Raw genomic sequence first — 21,237 nt, forward strand, 5'->3', positions numbered from 1 at the left:
GATATGTAGTAGTTGATTTATTTATTATGTTTACAGAGGTCTAGACCTGGAAGTAATGTAAGTCACTCTAATAGATCTACCTATATAAATATTTATATATGAAATATCAGAAAATTTGGCTTATTTTTAGCTATGCTGAGAAGTATGCTACATAGCTTACCTAGGAATATACTGGATTTTTGGATAGGAAAAAATAATTATCTTTCCCAAACATATTTCTAAATTATTGGCATTCCCTATCTGTCTGCATTAGATTCTCTCACGCCTGTTTAATATATAGCACTTCCATAAAGCAGTGAGTACTGAATATAAGCACAGATCCCTAGTCCCACTGAAGTGTATAGCTAAAGGTGGTGTGAAGCTGGGGTGAATAATGGACATGCCCTACCCTGCAATCACAGTGTTTACATATGCTCTGAAGAGTCAGTAAAGAGGCTCTGGGTATATATCAGAGTCAGTACTGTATTGAGATGTTTGCTTCACCACTACCTCAAATACTTTGATAAATCTGCCATCTCATCATTGTGGGGACTCTTCCCCGGGTGAGAGCAGAATCTTTCTATGCCTTCTTGTACTATTATTTTTCACCCATGCCTTTCAGTAAAGCTTCCATAGAGGATCTCCCCAGCGCTGATACTTTGGAGCACCTGAAACTGTGGTTTCAAAATTGTCTAAAGGTTATATCAGGAACTAGAAATAGAAAAGAGCAAAACATTTTCCCCCACTCTGCAAGAAGTAATTCATTTCATGATAAAGGATCTCAGAACTACTGGAGGAAATTTGCCTTGGAAGAAGGAAAAGCAGAACACCTCTAAGAATAAACAGAAACTCACATTAGAGGGCAACTTTTCCACAAATTTTTAGTATGAGAAAACAGCTGAAATTCTTTACCATTCTACATATAGACCAGAAACTTAAGAGAAGGGGATGAATTTTGGTGTTTATTTTTAGTGATCTGTTGTCAATCTCTCAGAGAACAAATATTTCTCTAAAATTTTGGCATTCCATATTTGTATGCGTTAGATTCTCTCATGCCACTCTTTTTTTTTTTCCGTTGCAAGAGTGTAAGTCACCAAATAAGGACCTTATTTGGAGAGAAGTTATCCTGGGGAATTTTTTCCTATTCCATATTCCATCAGTCACAGTTAGACCAAACAAAAAAAAAGTAGCTATCTTGAAATGAGTTATTTAGAAGTGCAGACATTTCATTTTATTTTTATTACAAGCAGCACTTCATTTAAAAAAACAAAACAACCTAAGATTGTAGAAAGGTTTTATATAAGATATATTTTCCATCTTTATGGTCCTCTGAAAAACAATACTAAGAACCCAATTCAATTTGACACGCATTTATTAAATAAATGCCTTTTGTGTGCAAAGCACTGTGGTTGTCAGTAGAGATACAAAGACAAAACATATATATAAATATACAGTCCCTACATGCACACAAGAAGCTTACATTTTAAGGAGCTTACCATTGAGGAAAACATGTAAAATGTGATAATTTGAGGAAGGAGAGAATGTTATCAACCAAGTAAATTAGGGAAGGTTTCTAGTAGGAGGCAATGTCTGAGCTGAGGCTTAAAGAAAGCTAAAGGTGCTAAGAGGCAAAAGTGAGTAGGCTATCTATATCCTGTCTAGATCAATGTATTGGAAAAGGCACTGAATGAGTAGATAGAATGGCCAGTTTGGGGAATAACAGCACAATTTGGCTGCATTAGAGAGCATGAAGGATGCAAGATTTTACAAGCCAAGCCAAAGAGCTTGTTTTATTTTAGAGACAGTGAGAACCACAGGAACTTCTGAAGGAGCAGGAAGGTGGCATAGTGTGACTTGATTTTAGGAAGATTATTTGGGCATCGGTGTGAAGAATGAATTAGAAAGGAGAGGGTCTGGAAGCCAGGAGCCCATTTGGAAGGCTGTTACAATAGTCCAGGCAAGAGAGGAGAAGAACCTGGAATGAGCCACAAAAACAGAAAAAGTAAGATATTTGTTGTGGAGGAAAAATCCACAAGAATTGACAACTGATTTCAATGTAGGAAATGAGGAAGAATCGAGGATGATTCCTGAATTATGAACATGAATGCCTGAAAACATGGTAGTGCCCTTAACACAAGTAGGGAAATTTAGAGGAGAAAAGGTGTTAGAAGAGAAAATAATGAGTTCTGTTGTAGACATGATGAGTTTGAGAAGCCTACAGGAACATACAGTTCAAACTGCCCAATAAGTAGTGCTGAAGTCCAGGAGGGAGATTAGACTGGGTTCATCTGCACAGAAGTGATCATTGAACCCATGGGAGTTGATGAGGTCACCAAGAAAGAAGGTAGAGGAGAATAGAAGAGGGCCTGGGACAGAGCTGGGAGAACCCACACACTCAGAGGAGAAGATGTCGATAATGATCAGCAAAGCAGTGAGAGACAAAGGGCTCAAGCACATACACACTGAGGAGAACCTGGACAGAGGAGGGTCACCTGCGGCTCATGAAAATGATAGTGTCTGTCTGTGAAGGATGGTCAACAAGGTACCCATTTCATCATTTCTACCTTTCATGGAAAATCACCTGAGTCTTATAACAAGAGAATAAAGCTTGTGACTCGCCACACTAGTCCAGATACTAGAAGACTCCCATGTGCACTGGCCTTTCCCTCATGAACCTAGCTATTTTCCTTCTCCTTCAGCCATTCAAAATAGAAAAAAAAATGAAAAGCCTCATCAAATGTTGCTGTATGCTATGTATATGCCTCAAGGATTTGTATACACTTATACCCACCAAAAAGGGAGGAACTTCAGCCCAGGATAAATACACTTGAAATAACTATTACTGCCTCCAAAATGTAGAGATTACTTCTCAAAGAAATGTGTTGATGTTTGTCTCTCCTTCTTTTTGAAAAAGATATTATAAACTTTATTTATAATTTTAATTTTTAAAAGCCAGAAAACCTCATTCTATATAACCTCTTTAGTTGTCAGGAAAAACTGAATTGGGTATATATTTCCTGATTAGTTATGAACATTTGTCTGATAGGAGGTTTATAGGTTTTTACATAGCATTGCTAAAGGTCATTCTTTTTTGTTTTTACAAAATGATGAAATAATGACAAGTAAAACATACCCTAAAGCAATTTATCTGCTTTGATGGACATGTATGTATCTTTTAAAAAAAAAAAAACTCTTACCTTCTATCTTAGAATCAATACTGTATATTGGTTCCAAGGCAGAAGAGTGGTAAAGGCTAGGCAATGGGGGTTAAGTGACTTGCCCAGGGTCACACAGCTGGGAAGCATCTGAGGTCAGATTTGAACGTAGGCCTGGCTCTCAATCACTGAGCTACCCAGCTGCCCCAACATGTATCTTTTACTATAAAGTGGATATTTCACAATTCTGATGTTTCAGCTCTCTCCCAGATATTATTATTTAAGTTTTTTATTTGGCATCTGAAGTATGTTCAAGTATAAGGCAGATAGATGGCATTATGGAAAGTGGATAGAATATTGGTCTTGGCTTCGGGAAAACCTGAGTTTGAATCCTGTCTCAGACATTTACTAGCTTTGTGACCCTGGGCAAGTCACTTAACCCCTGCCCGAATCATTTCCTTCATCTGTAAAATGAAGGAATTGGACTCAGTGACTTGTTAAATTTCCTTCCAGCTCAAAATCTGTGATCCTGTGTAGAAAAACTCTTGTAAAATGTTAGGGGTTTTAAAGTGTGAATGTTGGGTTTTAAAACATTAAATATTGCATGTGCGCTCAATTAAGTTAAAATGGGTACATTCTAGATAACATGATTGCTTCGTCTTTAAAATGAGCAAATGTGATCATCATCTAAAAAGAACAAAATGGGCTTAAAATCTCCATAATTCTATTTTCTTGTATGACTTTAAATAGAAATAGAGTACAGTACCACAGAGCCACAGCACAAGATTTTAGGTTTTGCCTGGCATGATTTTTAAAACCACATTCTCTGTGCATTCTGAATGCAGTAGATATTCTAAGCAGTGTAATAATGTAGTTTCACAAGCATGAAATTATACAGCACATCCGTGTAAATGCCGAGTTTAATGATATTGAGATGTTAATGCATTCTACCCAGTTTATATCTGAATGAATTATTTGCTTATTATAAATAAGCCATTGAAGCTTAACCAGCCAGAGTAAAGATTTAGTATGCATGTGAGCATTTGGGGTTTGTTTTGTTTTGTTTTGTTTTGTTTTGTTTTGCTTGGGCCTAGAATTCTGAATCCAATGAGGACCCTAAATAAATATTAATTTAAATGGAATTTATGAATTAAATCCCCCCACAAATGAACTTAAGGAATAAGATCTTTGCATGTTTATTTAGAAGTATCACCTCTCACATCCTGAGAGAGACCTAAACTAGTCAGTTTTGTGGTTTTCTCACCCTAGGAATATGCGAGGAGAATATCCATAAGATAACTCTTAAACCCAGCTATTAAAACACTTATTTCCATATAAAAAGCACCCAGAAATGACATGGCCTAGAGTCTCTGAGTGTCTTTCTTCAGTTGACTTGTGTTTATAGCTGTAAAAACACAAATGGGACAGTTGCTTTGTTACTAATGAGGCCCGTCCAACCACCCTCCACCCAGGGGTTACGTCCTTCCATGCTGCTCCTGAGTCTTCAAAGCTGTCAATCATAGAAATGACCTCCTTTGCCCCGCCCTTCTGCTGGCTGCTCTGTGGTCCGCTCTGTGAAAAGACCCTCCGCTATTCTGTCTGGCCATTCAGAAAAACTTTTTACTAAATGATGTCATTAGGGTTTTGAAGCTGATGTATTTTTGATGGAGGGCTAGTGAGTGACCTCAGGACCAAGCTGCTTCTTTAGACCTTTAAATTATTATTAGCGACATTTCCACGTCCCACACTTCTCCTATGCAATGGGCGAGGGGAGAGAGGCCTCTTTGGTTTGTCTGGAAGAGTCTGTCTCTTTCCCATGACCCAGATATCCTGGGGATTTCTGCCACCCCAAACTCTTAGGTTCTAGCTGCCTTCCCCTGGAAGCAGACCCACCCCCCGCCTTACAGTACTGATCAAGGTCAGCAATTTCTCACAGATGGCTTATCTTAGATTGCTATAATTTACTAATAGTTCTCGGGCTCCTGTGCCTCTTATATTATCACTCCAGATTTAAAAATAACTCCTCTTAGTGTGGGATGCACAATTGAGGTAAACAGGTGTATCTTTAGGTAACGCCCAAAAAAAAAATAACCTATTTCCCTAAAGAAGATGGCAGATACTGTTACTATAATAGAAGGAAAAATTGCCCTTGGAGGCAGCCAGATATCTCAGTGGATAGAGTGCTGAGCTGGTGTCAGGATGACTTGGGTTTAAGTCTGGCCCCAGATATTTCCTAGCTTTGTGACCCTGGTCAAGTCACTTAACCTCCACTTGCCTTAATCCTCTAGAGAAGGAAATGGCAACCCACTCTAATGTCTCTGCCAAGAGAACCCCATGAACACTATGGTCCATGGGGTCCCAAAGAGTCAGACATGACTGAACACCACCACCACCACTGAGGACCCAAAGAAAGGTAAAAGATGGCCTCTGCCCTCAAGAAATGTTACAGTTCAGTGGGGGAATTAAGTGCAAGCCATATACAAACCAGGTATATACATGACAGACTGGAGATAATCAACAGAGAAGGCATTTGCCTTCTCTTAAGGCAGTTAAGTGGTATTGGGAAAGATTTCTTTGAGAGGATGGGGTTTTGGCTGAAAGCAGAAGGAAACCAGGAAAGTTAGGAAGTGGAGACTGGAGGAGGGAGTGGAGTTCTATTCATGAGGGAAGAAAGTAAGTGAAAGTCAGCAGTCAGAAGCTGAAGTTAGTCTAGTTAGAGGAGAAAGATTACCTAGACTGGGAGACTAGAAATATTTTAAGTGTTGTGTTTCACCAGGGATGTCAAACATGGTACTGTCCAGCTTCATTCTGCCATAATACTCCCAGTATGACCAGAAACCAGAACTGTTTTTTAATATTTGGCAAAATAAACCAAAATTAGTAAATAGTAATAGTAAGCACTATTAGCATAGTGTCTGGCACATAATAGGAATTTAATAAATGCTTATCAAATGACTCATTGTTTAGTAAATATTTGTTGAATATACTCAAATGAATGTTATAAAAATTGATTCAAGAGTCCCCTCTTGAGGGTTACAAATTATAACTCATCCATGACTGCCCATCCTTGTCCTCCTGAAAGTTGGGACACAGGGAATCCCTTTAGCATTCTGGAAGCCTTTCTCAATTTCTTCTAACTTTCAGTATTGCATATAGCACACTAACCATCTGCCATTCATCCCACCCTCTGGCCACATAACCAAACCAGCCTATCACTGATTTCTGTTACACAATTCCTTGATAACATACTTAGAAGTAATACAGGATTTGCATTGCCACAAAGAGTATTGGTAAAAACTGAAATCGAAGCTTCTTCTTGATCCCTTTTTTTGGTTTCATTTGTCTCCTTTTTATTTTAAAAAAGTTTTTATTGAGTCTTTTGTTATTTTATCACCATAATTTCCCCCAGAATCCTTCATCCTACCCCTCCCAGACAGCCATCTCATATTTAACAAGTAGTGTTTTAAGACAAAAAGAAAGAAGAAAAATCATCCTAAATTGTATTGGGTTGTGGTAAGTTAAGAGTACAAGGTTTTTTTCTAGTAAAAAATTATTTCAGTCTCAGTTCAGGTATGTTCTAAAAAATATGTCTGCAGGGGAGGAGCCAATACATGAGAGTTCAAAACTAAAATCTGGAAGGGATCTTCCTTCCAGCATTGAAAAGGTGGCAATGTTTTTCAGACTGGGCCAACATAAACAAATTAATACAGGAAAGAAAGAAGAAAGAAAGGAGAGAGGAGAGAAGGAGTATTTATGAAGTGCTTCCTTTGTTGGAAAAACTATGCTAAACTCTGAGGATACAGATTTAAAAAGTGAAAACAGAACCTGCCTTAAGAACTATACATCCTAACAGGGAAGTTGAATACATATAAGGGAATGGTGGCCTTGGAAATGTTGGTTTGGAAAATTACAGGAATGTTGAATTGAGTCATAGGGGAGTATATTGACAAACCCTTTCCAAGAACAATAACAGAGTTGATTTGAATATATTCCAGAACTAGAAGGTGGAGGAGGGTAGCAGACCAGAGATACTTGAGATGGGAAATGGCAACTGGAGAGATGGCTGGGAAGATGGGGTAAAGCATGGCTGGAACTGGTCCTAAAGATAATGAGCACATGAGGCAACCCCTGATATGTAGCAGAATAGAGAGGGAACTCCATAACTTGCTTTCTGGTTTAGATGGCATGGTAGTTGGTGAGATGGCTGAGGAAAGAAGATGATGCCAGAATTTTTTTAATAAGTCAATTCAAGAAAACATTGAAAACTTGATATATGGCTCTACATAAAACAAAATTACTTGACTAACTGAACTTTCCCTGATGTCTGCAAACCTGATAATAAAAAAAATTCTTCCTAATGTCCTGAAGTCTCTTGCTTCTGATATCTGAGCATGATATGTAAGGTTACTAATAACTAAATATTAATAATCCAGTTATCTTTTGTCAGAAATAAAATATAGTTCCCCATTCTTCCCCACATGAACCTTCATATATGTTGTCTTCTATATTGCAAAAAGTTTTAATAGTCTTTCTCTCTTAGCTTAGGATTTAAAAGTATAACAAACCTTACAGATCCTAGACCTGAAACTAACCCCCTAATTTTCCAGAAGAGGAAACTAAGACTCACATTTAGTGACCTTCCTGAAGTTACTCAACTACTAAGTTCCAGGGTAGAGATTAGAACCTAAGGGTTTGTTTGTTTGTTTTTTTTATTACAAATACAGCATTCTTTAAATTTTGGTACTGAACATACTTTTTAGGATTTGAATTTTTTTTACATTTTTATTGTTAATTTTAAGTTAGGCAGAAATATTATTCTCCATACTTTTAGAATAAAATGCTTCCATTGCCTATCCATCTGTACCTAATCAAAGGAATTAATCTTTAAGATACGTTCTTAAATGCCTTTTCTAGTAGACTTAAAGTGACTTTTAAAAATGGGTCACCTATAATTTTTACCTGCGACATTTAACTAATAGACCTCATTAATAGGAAAAATCACACCTGACACTTGTTTTGAACTACTTTCTTTTTATTTGCTGTGTACCATTGCATTTTTTCCTATTTTTGTCTCATTTTTCAAGGAAAAAGAAAATACACCCTTTTGGAGGGTTTTGCCAGAAAAATAATGAAAGAAAAGTTTCTTTGGTAGAAGGGACACTTCTGAATTTTCAGAACTGCAGATGGCTTTTTTGGGGTGTGATTCTGCATGTGTTGTCAGGAAATGTACAGCTAAGAATGTTAAAATAAATATTGTAGATATTAAAGGAGAAAAGTAGAAGAATCAACTTTCTAGATTCGTTTAACTCTGGTACCATTTGGTTAGTGGACTTTGTTTGCTTAGTAAACATGTGTAACATCTAGAACTCAGCATCACAGCACTTGAACCATTTATTGTGACCAAGTATTGCTAACTGAAGACTGCAGCTGCTTCTAATAAAGGGAGATGTGTTATCAATTACAGCTTAATCTGACTGATCTTAAAACTGGCACCTTTCTGTTTGCTCGACAAGCAAAAACAAGATGGCTCTAATATGGCAGCAGTTTTTAGGCCGTTCTATTATATGTCTCCATTTGGAATTCTTAAACATAATTGAATATAGTATGCTCTTGGCACTTAATGGTACTTTGTTTTCAGTGGTTTCTGTACAATGCAAATGAAAGCATTTTATTTGTTCTTTGATATCTCTATATGTGAGATTAATATATATATGATGCATTTATCTATTATATGTGGTCTGTTTTCCTATTACAGCTGACCTATATCTTAACTGTTTATAAGTGGATTGCTGAAAATTTCCTGTTAAATGTAACTGGTTTCATAAGGAGAGAGATAGAAATTAGTATTGAAGAGGCCAGCTTCCAGAAATCATCTCCTAGTTCTGCTCCCAAGTAATCTGTATAACTAGTGCATTTGGCCTCTGTATTTATCACATTTGTGATTAAAGATTCATTTTGAAAGTCCCTTAAAGGCGTTATGTCATAGTGCCTATCATTTTGCCTTGGAGTTAAGGAGATCTGGATTCAAGATCTGCCTCTTGACACATATTAGCATGTGATTACACAATCATGGGCAAATAATTTAACCTCCCAGGGACCCAGACAACTTTCTTGGATCCTAAGTTATACCAGAATTGCAGATCTGCATTCATGAAGTGAGTTTCCCATACTGGGAGCCTCACACCAGCCCAGAATTCCAATTCTACTCCCCTACCACCAACCAAAAAAAAGGAGGGGAGAATCATGGAGCCTGCAAGTGTTATTGAATGCATATATTTAGGCATTAGCAGAAATAAATGTTTTTCAGGAGTAAATCTGTAAAAAATGTAATTATGTTCAGTGAAATACTTGAAAATAGAGAATATTTTTAATCTTGAAAAAAGCCTTTGCAAGCTATAAAGCACTGAGTCCAGGATGAAAGATTTATTTCCTCTCAATGTATTCTGGAAGAGGCACATTTAACTTATTGGTTCTGAAAATAATGGTAAATGAACTTGTTTTATAATAGGTGGAACACCTAGTTTGAGAACACTGTGGCTGAGCCAAGAGGCAGGGGTACAATCCCAGCGTTATGACACCTTTCTGGCCTGCTTTCACCTTCAGACTGAAAGAGAAGAACTTCAGGCTCTAGACAACTCACGTGCAGCCCTGTGCTGCCTCTTACTCTACCTCCTTGGGCAGGTAATACCTACAAGCACTTTGAGATCCAATGCTAGGAGCTACTTTTGACCCTCATTCCTGTGGAATATTGTGTTGTGAGATGGTGCCTTTTTTTACTGCCTTTTACTGAATTTCCTCCTACATCTTTAGCATTAGCATATATCCATAAACCAAACTCTAGGGAAATCATTCCATTTGTAGTTTTAATAAGGTTTCCACTTGGAAACAACAAAGTAGCCCAGTGGATTGAGTCAGGCCTAGTGATGGGAGGTCCAGGGTTCAAATGTGACCTCTGACACTGCCTAGCTGTGGGACCCTGGGCAAGCCACAACCCCCATTGCCTAGCCCTTAACACTCTTCTGCCTTACAACCAATACATGGTATTGATTATGAGATGGAAGGTAAGGGCTTAAAAATAATAATAAAAATTAAAAATGTTTCTACTCATAATATTTAGGCATCTTAAGAAGGCATATGCCTGCTTTTCTCTTGTTCATTAACTCAGCTTTTTTTTTTTTAAGCAGGTTTTTGTGTCTCTCACTTGTCATAACAACAAGAGCCAAAAAACCCAACCAAGTGTTTGTTCTTCTGGCATATCCAGACATTTTCATCAGCTCCCACGACCCCTTCAAGCCACCTTGTCAATTCTCTCATCCCTGACCATAACAGCTCATTTTTTTTAATACAGTATAGCCATTACATTCTCATTTGGTTATAATAGAATGTCATAGAATTCTGTTTTTCATATAAACTTGCCATTGCTCTGAATTCACTTTACAAGTTACCAGTTTTATTTAGAGGATATTATTAAATGGGGCATTAGATTATACTGGCTTTCCCTTCTTAATTGCTCGTTGCCCTCACATATCTTAAAAGTAATCATCTAATTCAATATTTAAGCATTTGCAAAATTGGGTATTTGGTTGCCATATTATTCATAATAATGCCTCATGTTATTGGTTCATGTTATTATTATAATATGATTGCTATTTTGGTTAACTCAGAAAGTGAGATTAGATAAAAATAATTTGTTTTTTAAAAGCTTCTCCTAATCTCAGCAATATATAATTTGATTGCAGAGTCCACTTAAAATCTCTGAGCTAATATTTTTTGTATCAGTTTACCTTTTATTAATTATAAGATGGCTAGTAATTATACTCATGGAAAAAAACTTCCAACTTCTTGACCTAACTCAATGTGTTAATTTATTAAGAGCCGTTATGGTCTTAACATTTTATAGATTTTTTAAAAGCACCCTTCTTATTTATTACTCTAAATTCAATTTATGGATTGTCATTTTTATTTAGAGGAAATTATTTAAAATGATACAGTAACTAGGTTGTACTAGCAATGAATGTGATTATTTAGTTCATGTTTCTGACAATATAGTATATACATTCTGACAATATAGTATTTACATTAGTTTTGCCTTCAATATATTTATATAAGCACTCTATATATGCATTAAACCTGTACATAATGCATATTATATACATATCAATATCACATGTTTATGCTTATATGTTAGTATTTCATATTTTCCATCCAACTTTACAGTTTGCTAAAATCTCATCTCTTAGGATAAGATTTCATGAGAATTTGAAAGAGGATAAAAATATAAATAAGCAATCTCTTCTGACTCATGAAAAATGCATATGTGCACTGTTCCTATGCCAAGATAACGCCGCTGATCCATCAGCAGCAGGACTAGGAGAACAACACATGGAGCTGTCATTCCAGAAGTAGGGATAGACTGTGTGGAGTGGTTCAAACTCTTTAATTTGGTTGGTTTCCTTATGACTAACTGGACAGGCATTTGTAAGACAGCTGGATATAGTTAGTAGTACAGTATGTGGTCATGCCGCCGAATTTTACTTTGTGAAATTAACCAGCCTAGATGTTTTATTTCAATTCATTAGTACTGTGCTCTAACCCCTAGAATTAAAAATGACCAGGAGAAGATCCTTTTTAAGTGGGGTTTTAAGATTTTTGTCTTATTATATGTTATAATTAAAATTAGTTTTATTGTGGAAACCCAAGATACAAGATAAGAGTTTTTCAGTTGTAACTTATACAAGCAAAAAAAAAAATTCTATCACTTATGCCTTTGGATTTTTTTTTATTTACTTTTAAATAAAATCACCTTAATGTGAGTTGGCATATAAGAGGTTCAGTAGTGGATTAGATTTCTTAAGATTTTATTTTTAAAATATGTTAAGATGAAAATAAGTATATTTAAAAAAAACAAGTTTGAGATCATAATTATACTTTTAAAATTAATGTATTGATTTCAATTAGGAAGATGGTTTTTTAAAGTGTAAATTCAAAGTTTTTAAGTTGATCCTAAAATCAAATTATATAATTGCTGAGATTAGGAAAAACTATGAGAAAATTAATTATTTTTATCTGATCTTGTTGAGTTAACCAAAATAGCAATTATTATAATAATTATGGGGGGGGCAAAGCAATGCCCTACTTCATCAATGTAGGGAACTCCCAATGTGGAAACTCCCCCTACCACATCAAATCTTTGACTCTCCCATAATTTTTATTCTTAATGAAATTGCCTACTGGTACTGTGAGATTAAGAACCTTGCTCATGGTGATACATATTAAGGGAATTTCTTTTTTAAATCTTCACCAAAAAAAAACTTGAAAAAAAGAATATTTCTATCACAGAAGCCTGGGTGTAATTTTACATTGTTTCTCAATATGTAAGTACAACATGAATCTTTGAATAATGATCTCAACCAACATATATACAAATAAAAATTTGTACATTACTTAGAATAATGATAATAATAACAGCTAACATTTATAGAACACTTACTATGTGCTAAACACACTCTACTAAGTGCTTTACAATTATCTCATTTGATAGAAAATTTGAGGCTCAATTCTACATTTTAACTTTATGTAACTAAGAGTATAGGTAGAGTATGACATTTTCTTGGTTGATGAGAAGGAAGTATATGGTAATGTGCTCAAGTTAATATTTTAAATTATTACTCTGTGAAATTGGCTGATAATGAACAAGAGACAGAATTAAGAACTAATTCAAGTTCATGCTAAATGTAGAGAAATCAGGGTTTGTTTGATTTAGGGGAAATTTCTGGTTGGGTGTTGTTTTTTTCCTTGTCGACAAATGCTATGTATGCATTTGCAGATTTTTCCATTCCTCCCTGAAATAATTATAGTTGCTGTCATTTTCACAAAGGTGACACCTGCCTTGGTATAAAAATAGGACAGGGTAGAGATGGGGTCGGTCGGTAAGAATATTATCAGATCTTAGCAGCCAATCAATATCTTCCGCTTGGGTGGAGATAATGAATGCTAAGAGTACTTTGCAATGTTACACTGTTCCTGATATCCATTACTCTACCTTCCTTTATGCAAGGTTTAGCAGACCTTCCCAAGGGAAGAGGTTTTTCATAGTGGGGGTCAGCAGGAGTCCCTAATGAAAAGTCTTCCTGATTTATAGTGGGGTTATTTTTATCTGAGAATGAGAATATTAACCATTTTTAGCCTTCAAATTGCTATAGATGGATTTGCTTTATGGGTTTTTTCTTCCCTCTCTTATATTTTGCCTTACCACTGAATATTTCTCAAAAACAAATAAGCAAAATCTGTACTTCTATGATGAGAGGAAATTATTTTGTAAGAAGGTGCTCCAATAGTTTCCTTTGGGAGGAATTAAAGGTGCTCCCTACTTCACAAGTTAGCAGAACTTCCTGGCTAGTCTGGGTAAATAGTTTTAAGAACTCTATGAGGTAAGTGAAAACTATTAAGTTTTCTTAACTAGAATAATTTTTCCCTCTTCAAATTACTTTGTATTTATTTTATATTTTCAAACTTATGTACATGTTCTGTCCCTCCAGTAGAATATTAGCTCCTTCAGGTCATGGGCTTCCCTTTACATCAAAAATGATAGAATTAAATGACTAGCAGGAAATTGATACCCAAATAAATGAGGCAAGAGTAAGAGAACACACTTAACTGCCCTTGATGAATTAAATCATCTGGCCTAGACAAATCACCATAGTCTTGAAACAACTAGCAGATGTAATTACTGAGCCTCTGTCAGGGGTGTTTGAAAGATCATGGGAAAATAGAGAAGGACCAGAGATTGGACAAGGACAAGTCTTGTCCCAGTCCATTTGTTAGATATATTATAGTGAGGATTCTTTTCCTATAAGGGTTGGACTCGATAGCCCCTGAAATCTCTTCCAAATCTCAAATTCTGTCATTCTATACCCTAATGCAGTACCTTACGTACTTCACAAACTTTTGTTGAATTAAAGAAATGCTAGAATCCAGTTTCTCAGTCATCTTTTCTATTTTGCCTCTTCTTTATTCATCTATGCCAAAAATCTTCCCACTCAGTACTAAGACAGATTTAACAATTAGGAGAAGTTACTGCCAACCAGTGATTGCCAGGAGTCATTGCTACATCAAGGGGCCTTCAAAATTTGTAGTCTGTCAGTATTGCATTAGCTTAGAGGGTCATAAATTTAGAGTTGGGCCAGACCTTAAACCCTATCAAGTCCAACTGCCTCATTTTACAGATGAGGAAATTGACATTCAAAGAAATAGATGATATATCCTAGAAGGCAACATTTGATCTTCACAATATCCCTAGGAGGTCAGTGCTACTATTATCCCCATTTTATAGGTAAGAAAACTGAGACAAACAAAGGTTACAGGACTTGCCTAGGGTCACACATGTAGTATTTGAGACACTGATTTCAACTCAGCCCTTCCTGATTCAAAGTTTAGCACTCTGTCTACTGTACCACCCCGCTACTTTTGATACCAAAAACAAAATAAGTCAAGTGTCAAAAGAAAGAGAATTGAAATGTATTTTGTTTATTCACCATTCTGGTTTGCTTCCAAACTAGCACCTCCAGGGTTTATGAGTCAGGTTCCAAATAAGATGAAGGGAAGAAAGGATAGATGCTGATCAGTTCTAGTGGGTCTAGCCCAATTGTGGATTAACTTAATTCTGGAGTACCCCTGGAACATTGATTTGGTTTTAGGATCAACTTTGGGGCTTCAGGTTGGACCAGTATGAAGTTAGTCCAAGATTTTAGTTTTTGGGGGGACACTCAAGGCCAACCTGGGTTCATCTTGGAATTGGCAGCTTTATTTGTGAAGGAACCTATTAGAAAAAGGCAAAAGGAAATGGGGAGACAGCCTGAAAGATTTATGAATTGGATGGGTAACAGGAGGGAGTGAAGATAGTACAGAACCTAAGATTTGGAATTGGAAAAGATGGGGTTATATTCACATTTATCCATGTTTCTTGTTGCTGGCATCCCTTTTACACATCCTAAAGGTCTGAATACAGAGTATACATGTGATCTCATATAAAAATTAAAGCCTGTTTACAAAAAGATGTGATTTTTTTTTCCTCCATAGCTCAGAGCTAGGATTTATTTTCTTTCTCTCTTTCAGGTGGATGCTTTCTCCCTGGAGGACGTAAATGCTTTTATTGCTCAGACTTTGTGCCTCCAAGGAAAATCAGTTGCTCAACTCTCAGGCTTAAAGGTACAGAGATCAATTATCATAGCACTAATCATAACCCTGGAATGGCCAAGAGCTCAGCTTTCTTCCAATTTTTTTTACCCTTTGTTACAATTGTTATTTCAAAGGAAAGGTTTAGAGATCTTTTTATTGAGATTTCATGTGCTAAAGTAATTTGATTTTGTTAATAGGTCATGATATAACAACTAAACCTATTGTCCTGTCATGCCAGTGAATCTGTACAAATATTATTCCATTTAACATCAGAATGAAACTATTATTCTTTGAGCCTATGATTTGGGTGAGTAACATTGGAAAAATAGCCACTATGTTAACCTCAAATTTATTTAATCAGTCCATCAGTCATCCAAGTATTTATGGAGTACTTGCTTCACAGTGTTTCCAATGCCAAGTCTCTCTTTTAAATAGGTTCCTAAGAAGATTCCATTGTCAGTCCTCAGCCCTGCTCAATGATATTGTTTCTGTTCTCAAGCAGATAATTTGGAGAATGAACCCTGTTCAGTGTCATATACATTGAGCACTCAGTAAATACTTCTTTAATAAAGAAATAAGTGTATTTCATCTAGGAGGACCATAATAATCAGAACTGTTCATCAGCTTATTATATCTTTTTCTGATTTTATATATATGTATATATTTTTATTATATCTTATTCTGGTCATAACCTGAAAATTGCTGCTCTGACATGCTTCCTCTCCTTTTTATTACCCCACTGATCCTATCACAGTCTTTGGCTCTATGGATCTTCTCTGTCACTCTCTCTTCTTCCACAGCTAGATTCTTGTTGGTCTGATCCCTTGTCTCAAAATCTTCCTACAAAACCAGACTATTTCTTATCTGTCTCTATATTTCTGGATTTTATGTTAATAAATGTCTAAGTCCATCATGGAGGAATCATAAGCCTTACTTTGTGAATACAGTTCAATGAGTATAATAAGCTTGTATGTGAATGTATACTTGTGTATATAAATATAATAACCTCTTCAGTTCATTTTTACATATCTTTCTAATAATGATTATAATAAATTATAGTTTTAAAGTACATTTTTGTGCCACAAATTCCACTAAAGTCCTGCTCCAGTGCCTCATTGTAAGATGCAAGTTCTGACTGACCCTCCCAGTTGGAAAAGCCTCAAGTTTAAGTCTAAAATATCAGCCTATCTTAGTTTGAAGAGTCCTACTACTGGGTTGATCAAGAGTTTGGTAGTAATTGGACTACTGAAGATGGCCTGTTAAGTTAAGGAGAGATCCTGATTAATATTAGTGGAATGAGTATCTATAGAGATGGCATAATCTGTTTTGAAATAAAGGCATTTCTAAACTACATTTAGGTTCCTTACATCTAATTAATAAATTTATTCTTCTAGCAATGCAGTGAAATATATAACCTGTTTATTTTCTCTAAATCATCCTCTAAACAAGGGAATTTGCAGCTGTGTCGTAAATCTTTTACAAGGAAATATCTAAACTCCCTTTTATTAGTACCTTCAGTCTTTTAACTCTATTCCCAAGATAGAACCATATGTTCTTCTGCATTCTTCATAGATTTGGAATTTACACCTGGACTATTGCACTAGGCTATTAGTCGTTGTACCTGCCTGAAGTCAGAATGCTCTGTTTGGCATTCAAAGCCCTTCATAATCCAGCCCCCTCCTACCTTTCCAGTATTCTTATACCTCACTCCTTGGCATATACTCTTTGATCCAGTAACACTAACCTCCTGGCTGTTCCAGGAATAAGACACTCCATCTCTTGGCTCTGGGCATTCTCTCTGTTCTCCGTGCCTTCGGTGTCCTCCCTCCTTCTTTCTTACTATTGACTTCCCTGGGTTCCTTGAAATCCCAATTTAAAGCCCTTCTCATAAAGGAAGCCTTTCCTAGCCCCTCTTAACTCTAGGACCCTCCTCCCTCTCAGTTATTTCTTATGTTTCCATTACATAGGTTATTTGTACATATTTGTTTTCATGTTGTCTCCTCTAATTGATTGTGAGTTCCTTGAGGATAGGAATTGTCTTTTGACTCTTTTTCTAATCCCAGTACCTAGCTTAATGGATGTTTATTCCCAATTGTTATTCTAAAAGAGGCTGAGGAAGCCTGTCCCAAAGTACAAGGATATTAAGTATAAGGATTAAAAGGAAAGGAGATTTCTCTTATAGAAAGTGAATTTTAAGAAAGAGGATGCCTCAATGTCTTATGTAAATATAGTTCAATCCCAGGAGGGATCAGATACATAATCTAATTTATCAAGTTAAACCAAAGGCACAAAGATTACTTAGAGAGTATTTAGGAGCCCTGTACATTAAACAGAATAATCAACATCTACTCCTGCAATACAGTCTTACCAAAACACTTAAGAACCCTTGGTGACTCCCTATTGCCTCTAGGATTACATATGTATATATAGGGTATACACACACAAATTCCGTTCACACCAGTCTGCCTGCTGCTCTCTCAACATGAACTTTTGTTTCCAGTCTCTGTGCCTCGGTATAGGCTATCCTACTGCTGTCTCTTAGAATTCCTGACTTCTGGCAAGGCTCAATACGTGCCCTACGACGTGTGGCAAGTCTTATCTGATTCCCACTGTAATTAGTGTTTGCTCCTTCCTCAAATCATCACCTATGTACTTATCTTCTCATGTGTTGTATCCAGCCAGTAGAATGTAGGCCCCTTTAAATCAGGGACTGTGGCTCCTATGTCACACTGTACTGGTCCCTGGGGGGAGAGGGGGAACAGAGATGAGGTACTCCCTGCCCCCAAAGACTTGAGATTTTACCAAAGGAGAAAAATGTGTACCAGATATTTGGGGAGGAGGATTAAATTCTAGATCTGGAACCAGAGGGCTTCTGTTCAAATCCCACCCCTCTATCACACTCTACAATACGGTTCCTAAATTTAAGACTAGCAAGGACTTTAGAGATCATCTTGTCCAATAACCTCCTTTTTCATGTGAGGAAACGGAGGCCCAGAGCAGTTATTTTACTTGCCCAAAAGCATTCAGGTAATAAGTATCAGAAGTGAAATTTAAACTACAGCCCTGGGAGTCCAAGCACATCCCTTTTACTAAATCATGCTGGATCAGATGGCTTCTAGGGCCCCTGCCAGCTGCAAATCCATAATTCTCTATGATACTGCTATTCCTAGAGGAGATGGCACTTGAGCTGAGACTTCAAGGGAGATAGAGGTTTCAAGAGGAAGAGATTAGGAAAAAGAGTATTCTAAGCATAGGGAAGAAGCCGAGTCATAAATAACTGGAATTTTTAAACAATGGATTTTTTATTTTTAGTTTTCAGAATAAAAAATTTATTTTAGAATTAAAAAACAATTAAGCTCCCAAGTTCACAAAATATGTTAGTTCTCAGTATATGCTCAAGGTCCTTCAGTCTCAAGATGCCTTCTGCCTAAGCTTATTCTATATAAGAGGTCACCAAATGACAGCATAGTAGTTGGATGATGGCCTGCACAACACTGATTTTCCCCTCCCCACTTAGAAAATCTTATGAGTTTCATCCCTAGAATTCATAAAGTTAATGATTAGTAGGAATACATGACAAAGAAAGTAGATATTTCTATATCATTCGGAGAGGATTCAAACTCCTACCCAATGATCTTAAAGGAAACAAAAGCATTGAGGTAGAAGATAGGATGTCACATATAGATAACATCAAGTAGGTGTAGAGGGCAGGAAGAAGAGGAATGTGTAATCAGCCTGGAAAGATTGAATGATACCAGATTGTGAGGGCCTTTACGTGTCAAGCAGTAGCGTTTATATTTTATTCTAAAGGAAAGAGAACCATTGACGTTTCTTAAACAGGCAGGTAAAACATTCATATTTGTGCTTTATAAATATTAATTTCTCAGTTGTGTGCAGAATGGATTGGAGAAAGGACAAGTTGGATACCTAAAGGTCAATAAGAGGCTATTGCAGGAGTCTAGGCAAGGAGTGATGAGTTCCTGAATCAGGGTGGTGACTATATGAGGAGAGAGAGAGATTTAAACAAGACTTGACAACTGATTGGATATGAACATGAATGAGAGTGAAGAGTCAAAGATATCTTTTATATTATGAACCTTGGTTTATAATAACTGCAATCATAAACTAGAAGAATACTGGTGTTTTGTCAGGAATAGGAACCAGTTTAGGGAAAATGAAATGAGGACTATTTTGTACATTTCAAATTTAAGATTGTGAGACACATAGGTAAAAATATACAACTAACAATCAGCAATGTAGAACAGGAACTTAGAGAGAAATAAAAGAGGATATGTATGTTTGAGAGTGATCAGCTTGAGAGAAAAGAGAACAGGGCCCTAATAAGCCAACACTGGGTCCATCTTCAAAGCCTTTCAAGTTTCATAATACTACCAAAAGCATACAGTCTATTACCAAAACCTTCAAGAATCACAGATCACATTCATGCCAGGATAAGGCCCTGAAAATGGGAGAGTAAAAGTACCATAACAGGGAGAAAAACGTTTTCTTAAAAGCTTCCATTTTGTCAAAGACAGAACTACTCCCACTAGATTTAGACCTTCACTTGAATGACTTTTTACATAAACAAATGCAACAAGATTTTGTCCTTCTTAGACAAGGTTGAAAAGGACCTTAGAGGTAATCTAGTCCAACCTCCTTGTTTTATAAATGAGGAAACAGCCTCCGAGAGATTAAACAGGTGGTAAGTAGCAGACTGAATTTATACTACCGGCCCTTTGACTCCAAATCAACACTCTTTCCACAGAATAATGCTGGCTCTTAAGTACCATAACTGAACTGCATGAATCATCCAAATCCTTATGCCGACAACACCAGTGTTCATTTAATGCCAGTTATAAAATATTTCTTAGAATCCTTTGTTTTCTGTAAAACTCTTCTTAAGTACTATCTTTGATGTGAAGCTTTTCCTGATCCTTCTGCCAAAAAAGTGCTCCATCCCCCCAAAATTACCATACATTTATTTTACATACATTTATTTACATGAGTATTAGTCAATCAGTCATCAAACATTTGTTAAGCATTTATTATGTGTCAAGCACTGCATCATGCTGGGTTCTGGGGGATAAAAATAAAGGCAAAAAACATAGACCCCTAATCTCAAGGAGCTCCCTTTCCAATAAGAGAGACAACATGCAAACAAGATTTATACAGGATGAAGTGGAGATGATCTCAGAGGGAAAGCCCTAGTATTGAGTCTTCCCAATATAATGTAAACTCTCTGAGAGGAGGGACTATTTCTTTTATATCTTTATGTCCAGTGCCAATTACAGTACCCAGTATGCCACTGATATCTAATTAGTTTTTATTGGCTAATTGATCCAAAAGGATCTACTCTCATAAAAGTCCCACAAGGTTAAAACAGAAATTATTTTTCTTGGTTATATATTAATAGCCCCAAATATGCTTTTATTTAGAGGTGAATGGAAAGTATCTGGTCTCCGAATTCATTCCTATTGTTTGTATAGTGACAGAATGGAGCGAGCAGGCAGAAAAAGAATTATATCATTGACAGAGATTCATTATAAGCCCCTATTCTTTGTTCCTATTGCTTAGGGATATGTTGTATTTTGAACCTACTGCACTGATTTGAAAACTCCTTTACTTGATAACAAGGTAATTAAACCACTTGTATGGGGTGTGCTTATGGTCAAACACTGCTCCCTGGTGTGGTTGAGCAGGAATCTAAAAAATGTTCTTTGGCCCTCTGTCCTATCATTACTTTTCTTGTTCCAACAGCTCAAACACAATTTGGGGGGCAGGGAGGGACGGAAACCCATATATACATGTCTACACCTGTATTTTTATGTTTGTGTGCATGTGTGTATATAATTCATGCCTTGCTGAATTAATTAGGAATGATTATAGAATGGAAAGAACACTAAAGTGCCCAAAACAAAAAATAAAA

The 21,237-nt window shown here is 36.3% G+C and overlaps 1 protein-coding gene across 5 annotated transcripts in view; it reads left to right on the forward strand.

The window, feature by feature from the left end:
• FAM120B (family with sequence similarity 120B) overlaps positions 1-21,237 on the forward strand; it is a 127,456-nt gene that overhangs the window by 40,006 nt on the left and 66,213 nt on the right. For all 5 annotated transcript variants that reach the window (XR_008916727.1, XM_056819067.1, XM_007484943.3 and 2 more), the window contains exons 5-6: positions 9,643-9,815; positions 15,249-15,341. Coding sequence is in view for 4 of the 5 variants with exons in the window: in XM_056819067.1 (XP_056675045.1) it covers positions 9,643-9,815; positions 15,249-15,341 (266 nt within the window). In the remaining variant the exon portion in view is untranslated. The remainder of the gene's footprint in view (positions 1-9,642; positions 9,816-15,248; positions 15,342-21,237) is intronic.

Source organism: Monodelphis domestica, chromosome 2 (assembly GCF_027887165.1).
Source record: "Monodelphis domestica isolate mMonDom1 chromosome 2, mMonDom1.pri, whole genome shotgun sequence".
Taxonomy (NCBI): domain Eukaryota; kingdom Metazoa; phylum Chordata; class Mammalia; order Didelphimorphia; family Didelphidae; genus Monodelphis; species Monodelphis domestica.